Source organism: Panthera leo, chromosome F3 (genome assembly GCF_018350215.1).
Source record: "Panthera leo isolate Ple1 chromosome F3, P.leo_Ple1_pat1.1, whole genome shotgun sequence".
Classification (NCBI taxonomy): domain Eukaryota; kingdom Metazoa; phylum Chordata; class Mammalia; order Carnivora; family Felidae; genus Panthera; species Panthera leo.
Genome location: NC_056696.1, coordinates 15138637 through 15151590, shown reverse-complemented (window position 1 = coordinate 15151590; position 12954 = coordinate 15138637). Strand labels below are relative to the sequence as shown.

General features: G+C 39.5%; 1 protein-coding gene across 9 annotated transcripts in view; it reads right to left on the bottom strand.

Moving 5' to 3' along the window:
* DNM3 (dynamin 3) overlaps nucleotides 1-12954 on the bottom strand; it is a 571670-nt gene that overhangs the window by 9818 nt on the left and 548898 nt on the right. For 2 of the 9 annotated variants that reach the window (XM_042924847.1, XM_042924850.1), the window contains one exon: nucleotides 11755-12342. The exons of 5 other annotated variants lie outside the window; for them this stretch is intronic. In XM_042924847.1, coding sequence (XP_042780781.1) covers nucleotides 12231-12342 — 112 coding nt within the window. In that variant the 3' untranslated portion in view covers nucleotides 11755-12230. Of the gene's footprint in view, nucleotides 1-11754; nucleotides 12343-12954 lie in introns of those variants that run through there. 2 more of the 9 variants (XM_042924848.1, XM_042924851.1) reach the window with 1 other exon arrangement.

Sequence of the window (12954 nt, the reverse complement as noted above, 5' to 3'; positions counted from 1 at the left end):
AGAGAAAGGTAAAGAAACAAGTAGAATATCTAGCAGAAGGCTGTCCCAAAGACACTGAGAGAGTCATGGCACACATGCTCATGCACAGACAGGCCAACAGGAGTGGTTGCCATCTGTAATGATTTTAACAGTGTCACCTCAGTCATCGAGCATTTTTAAGCAAAAATAAGCTAATTTTTTCATATGCAAATCTTTCTCAAAACTGAGGCTGTCCCTCCCAATACTCAAATAATAATTAAATCATTTAAAAGCTATCTGAAATATACTGCACATGTCTTCGCCAATAGAGAATGATTACATAGGGTGAACTCTGTTAGGTTATGCCGACTCCGGGAACGTATACGATATACTAGGCTTCAGGCTGGGTTTTGAATTTTTATTTCCCTTTAAACAATATTCTTCCTCCTTTTTCTCACTGTCAGAATGTTAGTTATCACTTCTCATTGCCTTTAGCAGTAGAATTCTCCAATTTATTCTTTTACTTCTAATTTGCAGGGACCTAGAAAACCAGAGAATCAAGGTTTTCGAGTTCTCTACAGTAAGTGTAAACAGGCTCAGGATGCGTATCACTCAGTTTCTGGTCAGTAACGGTGTTTCTGAGGTCAGCTGAGGTTGCTGAATGAACTCCAGAGAATGAACTATTACTGTACGTGAGAATCTCAAATTTACCATGTAATATTCTTTATTTTCTGAACCCCTACATTTACTTCCTAAGTGTATTAGTAAACTTTGTGTGGACTTGATTTTGTATGTAGTATCTTGGGATGTAGTTTTTGTAACCAGCAAAATTCAACAAATTCTCCAAAGCTAAACCTTTCTTCTTGATAAAACTCTCCCATTGTTTTTTCAGAAAGATTCCTTCTGAAGTATAGTCATGTCTTGCAGTTGTTTCTGCATTGGAAACACTAGCATGATTAAATCAAACATCCCTTCTCAGGTATGAAGAAGTGAAGATAAAAAAATTAAAGAAAACAATCATAAAATGTTTAAAAATCACAAAGCTATAAAACAAAACTAGACGGTCAAGGAAAAAATAAAAGCAGAAGAGATATTGTTGACCAGTGGTATAAATACCATTTAGGCACAAACCCATAGATATTGGCAGATATCTATGGTCCCTGCACCTGAAAAATGTCCAAGAGGCTTTAGAGGAAAGATTTCCTTGGGAAGGTGCACTCCAATTTAACCTCTTATGCTGGTCTTATCATTAGGCAGGCACTCTATTTTATTTATTTATTTTATTTTATTGTTTATTTTGAGAGAGAGAGAGAGAGAGAGAGAGAGAGAGGTGGGGAGGGGCAGACAGAGAATCCCGAACAGGCTCCGCGCCACCAGTGCAGATGCGGGGCTCAAACCCATGAACTGTGAGATCATGACCTGAGCGGAAGTTGGACACTTAACTGACCGAGCCACCCCGGCGTCCCCAGGGACTCAGTTTTTTAAAGTGTAACTGGAGATTCCTTACAGGCACAGTAACCAAATTAAACCGTTCAATACTAGTTGTTTAATTTGAGTAAACAAATAAGTCCTCTTTTTTCCAGAAAGGCTACTGGCTACCATGACCACCTGAAATGTTTTGAGTATTCCCTGCTAGGAAAAGTCCTCCCAAACCATGCGAAAGCACCTGCCTTTCCACCACCATACTGCTCGTTTTCATTTAAAAGGACCATATTTATTTAGCTTATGTCCTGAATCTTGAACCTGAATCATTTTCTCCTTTGATGTGAAGTTTCTAGAGGCCAGAGGTCACATCCACTTAACTGGCCTCATACAGTGTTGAGCGTGATATTACATGCAATTACGTCCTCAGTGCTGTTTTGTTCATCTGCTAGGCCTGCTCTCCATCCTTCAAGACTCACCTCTGTGATGTCTTCTCTGACCTACTTCCCCCATCTTGATACAGTTGCTTCGAAAGCATCTCAGCATATTTCTATTACAACCATCACACTGAATCCTAATTAGGTTTGTATGTTTACCTCCACTGATGAGAAACGGGCTGTATCTTACTCATCTTCCTATTCTTACAGGGTGTGCTTATCATTCAGCCACTGAACAACTGACCACTGACAATTGAATAAATTAAAGTTATCCCCAGAAGTAAGAAGCAATTGATGAATACAGGGTGCCCAGGTGGCTCAGTTGGTTAAACATCCAACTTCAGCTCAGGTCATGATCTCACAGCGTGTGGGTTCAAGCCCCATGTGGGGATCTGTGCTGACAGCTCAGAGTCTAGAGCCTGCTTTGAATTCTGGGTCTCCCTCTCTCTCTGCCCCTCCTCCTGCTTGCACTCTGTGTCTCTTTCTCTCTTAAAATAAATAAACTAAATAATAAAAAAAGTAAAAAGAGAAGCAATTGGTGAGTATTCACTGATCTTTACATAAAGATATTTGTTAGTCAATCATTGCTGCTGCAGAAAGAAAAAAAAAGCTACAGTGACATGTAGGATTTTGACCTTTGGAAATGTTACCTATAACATATATACTCAATTTTTTAATAGATGTTTGGAGTAAGTATTAAATAATAGGCCTCCTGTCCTCAGCGAGTTTGATAAATAGTCACATAACCCATAGAAATGTATTCTTAGCAATTAAGCAGTTCTGGGAGGTGAGGAGGGAGTTGGCCAGAATTTGAACTTGAAGGAAGGAAACTCTACCAGAAGATTCAATAATGGGTTGGACTTAATTAGGGGATTTTTTTTAAGTGGATATTAAATTACAAATTCAGTGAGAGGCAGGATACAACATGGCATGGTGGGTTGGTAACTGTTTCCTGCATGCATGATAGCTTGCACCAAGGATTGTAGCAAAGGGAGAAACGAATACAAACTAAGTTCTCTTCTGATCCTTTTGTTCTTGGCTGAAATGTCATTCCCCCGTGCTTCCTGACCATCCTATAGTTTCCAACCACCCTGCCCCCAGTCACTTCATGGTATTTGTGTATTTCATAGCACTTAATCCTGTTTGTAATTATTATTTATTCACTAGATTATTGCCTATAGTTTCTGATAAATTCCTTAAGAGCAGAGACCACATACATATTGTGTATTTATTATGTATATTCAGCATTTAGCATAATGTGATTATGCAGTGAATAAAAGGCGGCAGTGAATAAAAATTTATTAAATAATGTACAAATGAATGACTGAAAAGTGTCTAAACAAAGATGTTTGGCTAGGTTAGAGTACAGGCCAGATCAGAGGGGACAGATCCAATGGGGCCAAGAATAGTTTTGAGGTGTTTATCTGCGAGTTTCCGCTGATAGAGTACTAGATCTGGAGTCAGGAGACATGAATTCTAGCTCCAACTGCCAATTTGTACCTTCACTAACCACCGGAAGTTCTTTAGAGAACTTCCTGAGCTTCCCCATCACAGGCATAGGAGACTCAGACTAGATGATCTATAACATGCTTTCTAGTTATACGTTGCATGAAAAATTTATTGAGCGTCTACTATGTGAACTGCATTATGATGCATGATTTTTAAAAACTCAGAATCTATTCAGAGTGGAAGATGAGCAGGATAGACAAGTATGCAAGTGGTTTTTACTATCGCACCTCATTTCAAGTGGAAAAAGCAGGGGCAAATATGATTTCAACTGCAATATATAAAACTTGGAAGATGTAAGAGAATGTAGGTCTATAATGAGGTTATAAGAAATTAGAAATTATGTGATGAGGATGGGAGGGAGGAGTTCAATCATGGGGATAGAGAAGGGAGAGATTTAAATGTTCTGATGGCCCAACTGCTGCTCATTAATCTCGTCCCCAGTTTTGGATCATGCTGATGGACCAAGAAAAAGACAACGGTAATGGGCAAGTGCAGAAAGGAAGCAAGGCAGGACACTAGGGGAACGTAACTGTCTGCTCTGTGCTGGCACTTTTGTCTTTTCTTGTCAAACTTGCAAGATCTTTGGCTCATGGCATGGTTTTTAATAAAGAAATCAGGAGAATCTCTCCATTATGAGCTCTTTAAAAGCGTCCCTTAGGGCCTTGCATTAAATAGGCACTGCATACCTGCGTGGTGAATCAATGACTGAAAGGATAAAGGACAAAATTTCCATCATGTACTTTCAAAATAATTGTGACATCTTTAAAATATGCGCCATTTCAGGTTAAAGTAACCCATATATATATATGCTTAGTAATTAAAAATCCTGAAAGATCCCCCTCCCCACCCTCCTAGAAGGAATAGGCATCATTTTGTTTCTAAAACAAGAAAACTCTACTAGGAAGCAATTCAGGAGGAGCATTAAGTTGTTCAGTGTGATTTTCTTAATAAGCGATGCTGTTTGCCAACTTGAAGACCAGAAATGCATTTAAGGTTTACTGTTAAGACCATTTCATTGGTCTACTTCCTAACCATTCAAAGAGTTTCCAAAGACATTCACCTCATAAGACAGTTTGTTTTGGGCAAAGCAAAATTGTTTTGTACCAAATTTTGCTCAGTTGCTTTGTTTAGTGATGGGCTTCATTAAGTAACCCATTACATGGAACTGGAGCATCTTGCATCACTTAGTGTTTATTGAAACACTGTGTTGTGTGTGGGCGGTTTATGGTTATGATAGAAGAGCCATGTTTCTGCTTCCAAATCAAAGGGAAAGATGTAATACTTGCAGTTGCATTTGTAGCTGCAGGGATGAACCTTTTACAGTCTTTTGGACAATGACAATTTTTGTAAGAAAGTCCAATGCTCATGCAGGGTGGGTGGCATTGAGGGCGGGGGTGGGGTGGGGACTGGCTTTACTGATAAGAGAAAAATGCATTATTTGTCTTACTGTCTCTTTCAGTTCTCTTCTAAGAATGGAAGAACTAAAATTTCATCTGCTCTGCTTTGAGTTAGCTGGTTTTGAGTATTCATGATGTGAGGCCTATCTTAACAGGGGTTGGGGGAGAATTCTATAGGGCAAATTGCTTTAGTGTGGGGTGGTGGTGGAAATAAATGACTGTTCCTCTAGTTTCTTGCCGCCAGGTACCATAACACTGATTGTTGAAATGGCTTGGTCTTTCTGCCCCTGCCTTTATTCCTTGTTGGGGTGGGAAGTGGGAATTATGAGACTGGTAAATGTATGAGCCAGACTGAGTCTACGCAGCTCAGTTTCCTTCCTCCTCTATGTTTAAACTAAGATTTCCTGACTCCCAGGCCAGGATTCTTTCTACTGGACAGTTACATTAGCATGTGCTAAGGCAATGGTTCTCAAATTGGACCATAAGTCAGAATTCCCAGGTGGGCTTGTGAAAACTGAGATTGCTGGGCACCACACAGTGTTTCTAATGTGGTGAGACATTTCTAGCAAGTTCCTAGATGCTGCCGATGCTGCTGGTCCTGGGACCAGGCTCTGAAAACCATTGTTCTAAGGTATAATAAGTGATTTTGGTCTTACTTTATTAGCAATTCAATTCACTTGCAGATAAAGTATGAGCAAAAAGAGAAAGTACCGAAAAAAAACTCTTAAGAAGGATGAAGAAATGATTATAGAAATACTTTGACACGTTTGAGAATTAGATGTAAGATGGGTCAGAGAGGTGTTAGGTTTATTTTGTAAAGACCAAGATACTATATCTCTGGTAGTTTTCTTGTTAGTCATCACCAGAAGAATATACTTGCTTAGGGAAGCTTGTATTTGCTTACGATAATGTCAGTAAGTACAGAAAGTAAGTATCTATGAACATGCATTCCAAATTGTCATCTTTGGAGAGGGTTAAGACTGAAATCCAACCTGAATTAGCTAGGTGAACCACCCTCCCCCCCCCCCAAAAAAAAAGAAAAGGAAACACTCAAAAAAGATATACAAACATTAACACATCTAGAGGAATGAGATATACCTACCAGGGTAGTATTTGCCTAGAAAAGGATATGCAACAGGCTTCTTTATACCACAAGTTGTCCTTATTAAAGATAATTGAGGCTTTAAAATACTTCTGTCTCAAAAATTCAATTTACATAGAATTACATCAGGATGATGGTAGAGTTACACATCCCAGTTTCTAGGAGTCTCAGGATCTGATACCAACTTGCCCAACTTGTTTATCTTATTGATGAAACAGGTAAAAAAACAAAACAAAAACAAAAACACCCTTTTTTAAATGAAGGGTTTTGTGTACTGAACCATAAGAAGTAAGGCTACATCTGGGGAATTTCTTAGAAAACAGAACAAAATAGAACTAAAACAAAAACTGCTTCTGAGTTTTCTAAAATCATAAAGAGCACCTCCCACAGTGGGCTCTGCTGGGCTTGTCTCGAAAGCAGCCCCAGGCAAACATGGCCCTGGTGGATCAGCTGAGTCGGGGGTGCCCATAGTCTCTCTCCCTTGGGAACTGTAATGCCTTGTCTCTCCATGGTCCTCCTGAATTATGTCATCCTTGCATTGTTTTTCACAGTTTAAGGCATGTATATATAGTTTATACATAGTTCATCATCTGAATGACATTAATAAACTTCCAGTGAACCAAGATTATTCTTTTTTTTTTTTTTTTTTTTTCCAAGATTATTCTTTATCCTGCTGACAGTCCTCCACAGCACCTGCAGAGGGCAGTGTCCCAACCAGTAGTTCAGTGGATGGGAATGAATGAATATGCCAAGGACAAATCAGGAGAGCACCTCTGGGTGAAATGGAACAGCAACTAACTAAGACCTTCCTCTTGCAAATGTCTGCTCTACCAGCTTATGAGACAGTATTTTAAACACAGTTGCATTTGTGCTTTGCTTCTTATTTTGAGCATTTAGTAACAAAACAGATTTTTGCATATCTATAAGCTATGAGGCTGTTTTAAAAAATGCTACGACGGTCAGGATATTGACCACATGGAAGATAGTAGTTTGTAATTTATTATAAAAAATAATATAGGCTGCTATCCAGCATATTTTTGGCCTTTTCAGCGTTAGTAACACAATGAGCCAATACTGTCCAAGAATAGTTTACAGTAGATGTTGGAAAGAACAGAGAACTTGGAGTCCACTTAAAGGGTTTAAGAATTCTCTAATATGATTCGTGCTACATATTAGAGCCAGTTTCTTTCCCCTGTGAAAATGAACCCATGATTTTATAACATATGTCATTGGGAAAGTATGAATCAGTTGATGGAATCTGAAGTAAGAACATAAGGGGAAAAATAGTCCACAACTGTTATTTGATGATATAAACATCTAATATCCTGTATAAATTAGTCCCTGAGATAAATGGTAATTTTAATTTCCCTCCCCACATGGATTTCATTCATAGGGACAGTACAGATATACCCACTTCCGTGACTCCAGCAAAAAAGTAGCTTAAAGGATGATTTGCCCACATTAACTCTGCTCACTTTGTGATTTGTACAAAATAATTTTAAAATAGCATTCAGGCAGGCAAGCGTTTGAATAGAACAGAACAAGAGAGAAAGTATTTGTGTTTCAATTCTTAAAAAAATTTTTTAAAAAATATTTATTTACTTTTGAGAGAGAGAGAGAGAGAGAGAGAGAGACAGACAGACAGACAGAATGCCAGCGAGGGAGGGGCAGACAGAGAAGGAGACACAGAATCTGAAGCAGGCTCCAGGTTCTGGGCTTTAGCACGGAGCCCGATGTGGGGCTCGAACCCACGAGATCATGACCTGAGACAAAGTCGGATGCTTAACCTACTGAGCCACCCAGGAGCCCCTAAATTGTTTCCTACAGTACACTAAATATTGGGTTAATTCCAAAATAAATTTCTATTAAGTGCTGCACATCAACTCATTTTGTATCCTTTCATTTCCCAGTAAGCCCTGTTTATGTGCTACGTGCTGTGTTAAGTCAGAGGTACGGAAACATAATCACTGCCTAGGAGTTTCTATTCGAGATGGGGCAACAGTGTAAGTGCTCTGACAGGGCTGTGCCTCAGGAGTTTCAGGGACACCTGGAGTCTTAGCCTGGGATTGGAAGGTTAGGGGGTTAGAAGGACTTCCAGAAAGCAAGGGAAGTTGAGGGGACTGGCAGCCCAAGAAATAGGAAATAGTATGTGTGAAGGAAAGAAAGCTAGAAAAAAAAAAAAGCACTGTCAGTTTGAGAAACAAAATGTTGTCTTGTTCTTTATCACAAGTGTCAAAATTCCTTGTTTTGCTCTGAGTCCTAATTCATAAAACGGAGAACTTAGAGGGTTTGGGGTTGTATTACAATATGATTCCTTAACAGCATTATTTTTGAGATTAAAAAAAACCCATGGTTTAGCCTCTGGACTGTTATCACTGACAACAGAAAAGCTGGGTGGAGGGAAAGACTCAAAGATCCGCAAAGAAGCAGAAGGTGAGAGGGATACAGTGGTAAAAGAAAGGATGTGGTTTGAAAAGAGTTTTACACGCACATGGCTATTGAATGAAGTTAGGCAGTGTCCCTTCCGATGATTTTCTTCCATTTCTCTCCCTTTCTCTCTCCTCTTTTCTCCCTCCCTCCCTCCATCCCTCCCTCCTCCTCTCTCTCTCTTTTGAGAAATCCCCAAAGAGATCTCCAAGAACTTACATGATGTAGAAACCTAGTCCCATTGATGTTGCTGGGGCACAACTATGTCTAACCCTCTTCATCTTCTTCTGTCCTCTTCTCCCTGCCCTCCCCCTCACTCCCACCCCAGGCACCAGGGGAAGGGGTTGGCCAACTCCGCCATTTGGGGGAAGGAGGAGAGGTTGGGAAGGAGGTGCTAAGAACCAGCTACTGGGAGAGGAGATGCACATTCCTTTGTCATCTCAAGTTAGTGAGAAGAGGAAAAAGAAGCAGGGATGGGGAGGAAAAAGGCGCCCCTTTGAATCTCTACATAGAACTGGAATATTCGTTCTTGGTTTGGAAAGACAGAAAAGGCTTTTTGTCCCTCTCTGATAGAGGGCAAGAGCCTTGCAGCCATGAGTATCTGACTTGGGGCCTTACCTCAGACAGGGCAAATATGTGACTAGAAATATTGATGGAAAAGTTAACTTTCTAATTCCTTTTATTTTAGTAACAAAAAAACAGAGATCAAGGAATTTGAAGACTTAGGGAAGATTTATGTTGCACCAGTGTTTCACTTCTGCCTGACCGTGATACCTGGTGAATTAAAAGGCCAGTTTTAAAAGCACCACGTGATATTTTTTCTGGCCACTTACACCTATAAGTCCAAGTGGCAGAAATGGAGACAAAGAGTTACCGGTTTACTAATTACAATCCCAGTGATGATTTAAAAAAAAAAAAAAAAAAAAAAAAAAAAAAAAAAAAAATCCAGCAGGAGGAGCTCTAACATGCCTTAGAGCTCAAGTTTTAAAAACAAAAAAGTTTAAAGCAAACAGGAAAACAGAGAGGCAGTGTGCCTCACAAGCTGCCATGTGAGTGAACAAATATGTGACTAAGTCCAATTAAATGCTTAGTGCATAGCCAGGTGATGATCCTGGTGGAGACAGAGTGGCCAACATTCCCCCTTCCACGAGTCTCCTTGTTCTGATACAGCTAGACTGGGATTGAGCCATGGCGTTAGCTCTCACAAAAGAGGGAGCAAAAGGCCGATTTCTAGGCAAGTCTACAAGTAATTATTTTCCTCTTAAAGTGTCATACTGTTTCTAAACGAGTCTTTGATGCTGGCTCAAAAACTGCATTTAAAAACAGAATTTTTATCAGTGGCTGAAGGTACTACAAAAACTCCCAAATGTTCCATCTCCTTTACTCGACGGCTTGATGGGTGCTTTTATTTTTTTTTTACTTTTATTTTTTTTAAATGAGGGAAATGCTGTGTTTGTAAAAATTGGTGCTAAAAGGGCAAGGAATCATATGTCCCCTGGGCCATGTAAAGAGTCTGCAGAAAGAATTATAGCTTTCTAACACACGCACACACATCAACTGGAACACAAAGAATTTACTCAAGAAAACTGAAAAGTATATGAATTTAACAGTTATAGGATTTGAGGGGTAAGCCTTTCCATTCTGGACAGTGTTGTGGGAGTGGAGTGGACGAGTGGGCATAGAGGATGGTCAGAATTACTTAACCTGAAGGAAACTTTCAACCAATCCCTTTTAATCTATTGCCAATAAGAAGTCAAACTTTTTGTTTTACACCTTAATGGTATGCCCACATTTAAAATTTTTATACAAGCTTCTACAGAAACTTTAACTAGACCAATTCAGACCAAAAGTCACTAAATAAAGCTAGTCTAGACGGAAAAATCTATGAAAACCATATGTCTTTTAGGCATCTGTCTTACGAAAACTGCCATCATCCTGGAGGAATAGTTCACAAAATATGCTTTTAGGAAAACACTGCTGTAATGACCACGGAGCTGTGCTTAAGAAGACGGCTTGACTTGGAGAAAGTGAAGCCAACATGTTTACAAGTGAAAGGCTCTCATTTCTACATACATCTGTCTGTAAACATCATGGAAAGGACAGGCAAAGGAAGATATAATTTATATTTCCATTATCTTAGAAGGGATCAAAAGAGTTAGTTTGTTCCTCCACACTCCTACAGAACGTTAGGCCAAGGGATCTCAAAGCCACTCTGTTCTCACTCACAGAAAACTGTTTTGGATAATGTTGTACGTGGATGAGGCCAAAGAACCAGAACATTTTCTTCTGATTATTACCTCATCCTGCTGGCCTGCCAAACACTAGAAGCTAGAAGGCAGGTGTCCGACATAAGTAACTAAAGGAAGACTGTCCTGTTGGCTGTAGGGCTCACCTGAGGGACAAGGGAACTCAGGATTGGGGTACAAAGCAAGAGTGCAATGAGAATGCAGCAAAGAGAAAGGTTCTAAGACCTCGCTTTTCTGATTTAATATTGCTTTCTCAACTGGAGACAGTGGTCAGTGCTACCTTCATTGTTCTGGCTTCGTATTTTTACCTCTCAAAATGCACACTTAATAAGCAGCATGAACTCCGTAGGAAAAAGTATAGAAAAGCAAGCTTTACTCATAAAAAGAACAACACTTTAACTGAAAGCTGAACAGTCTATGGAGATTATGAAAGTATTTACAAGTTGCAAGGACTCCTTGTGACGCTCACAAATATTTTCTTCTTGCTCAACAGGGAAGGGGACTTTGGAACAGTACAGTAACAGTGGCTATTGGCACGAGTGCCCCATGTGTCGTTCAGTCATGTAGAGGACGGTGAATGAACAACATACATCAAATAGCTACATATGGAGAAAAGGTCCTGGGTTGGAGGAGGCAAGTATGGTAAAAAAAAAAAAAAAAAAAGAAAAGAAGGAAATTTATAAGATGCAGTCAATTATACACCAAAGTTTTAAGCAAAAAGGAGAGGCACTATTTCAACATGTCTATTCAAAGATACTGTGCTTTAAAATGAGTTTTCAAGTATTAAGATGGTAATGGGATAATTTAGAGTGTCTGGAATATTAAAAAAAATCAAGTAATCATATCAACATGCCTTGTTACAGATTCCTACACTGAACAATAGGGCATTTAAGTAAGTTAATCAGTGTCTAATGATGAGTCACAGGGATTTTTGTGGTCCATTAGTTTCAATCCTGAGTACTCTGACACTGCTATTGTCGAGCTAAAACTAGACGTTTGCTTTCTTTCAAATAATATGTGTAGCATGGGTTTTATTTTGACCTTAGACTCAGATATGTGGAGGGAAATTACTGTGGTGGTTTCTCTAGTTAACACATTTACTAATGTTTCCTTAATTTTCCACCCCAAGAGGCAATAATTAAGGTAGAATTTGCCTCACATGAAGTTTTATTATTTTAGTTACTAAAATATTTTCCAACACTACCAAGAAGCAAAAAAGAAATTCTAGTTGTTTTAAAAATAAGTAGACATTTTCCTCAGGTTTTATAGCTTTTCCTCCGTGAATGGTGGTCTAAAGGTGGAGCAGTGTATAGACTTTCTGGCAAAGTCCCTTGAGCATGATGCTAAGGGTAGATTTATTTGAGGGAAAAATTTCATTCACTCTTAAAATTGGCTTTGAGAACAATCCTAATATAACCTTAAAAAAATACACATGGTACAGAATATATCTTATATAAGCATCCATGCCCAAGTGAAATAATTTCATTTTAGACTTTCTGGGCTGCAAAATACCTTTGAAAGTCTTTCTCATCTACTCTCACAAGAGGTCTCATTCTAGATCAATGTCATATATACTGACCAAAATAAATTTAGATAATGCTGCCTCATGGAAATCTGAAACCAAATATAGGTAATATTTACATGGTGGAGACAACTGCTATATTTGACCATAAAGTAAAATCACTTCCCAGATCATATTCAAAACCACCTGAAGCCTTCTTCTCACACAGTCTCACTTCCTCTTGGTTCTCAGACCTGCCACAGAAGCCTGGGGACTCTTGTGTGGCGGAGCGGCTACTTTGTCCCAGGTCTCGTTAGTCTCCCTCTCCGCTGGGTTGTCAGCCCTTCCGCAAAGGAAGCAGGGGAGGAATGGAGCTTATTTCTGTTTATTTTTATTTAAAGTTTATTTGTTTACTTTGAGAGAGAGAGAGTGCACGCGGGGGGGAGGGGAGGGGGAAGGAGAGAGAGAGAAAGAGAGAGAGAGGGAGGGAATCCCAAGCAGGCTCCGCACTGTTAGTGCAGAGCTCAGTGCGGGGCTCCAACTCACGAACTGTGAGATCACGACCTCAGCTGAAATCAAGAGTCGGATGCTTAGCCAAACGAGCCACCCAGGCGCCCCGGGAATGGAGCTTATTTCTAAATTTTATATTAACTTGCACATTTACTGGGTTCCCAGTATTTACACTGTTTCCTAATTTTTGATGTGAAACTAATTCCAATGGGGGAAAACATTGACTTGATGAAGGTTTGGAACTCTCCTTATGTCCGAGCAATTGAAGTAAGTCAAGAAGGCCCAGCCTTGACATTGACCATGAGTGATTGAGAATTTTGCCATTTGCCATTTTGATTAACCATTTTTTTTTTTCTGATCCTTGGATGGAATGTGTTCTCTCTACAGTTCATGTGAGCTGATCATTTTGGCTGGAACACTAGGAACACATTTCCTAGTGTTTATG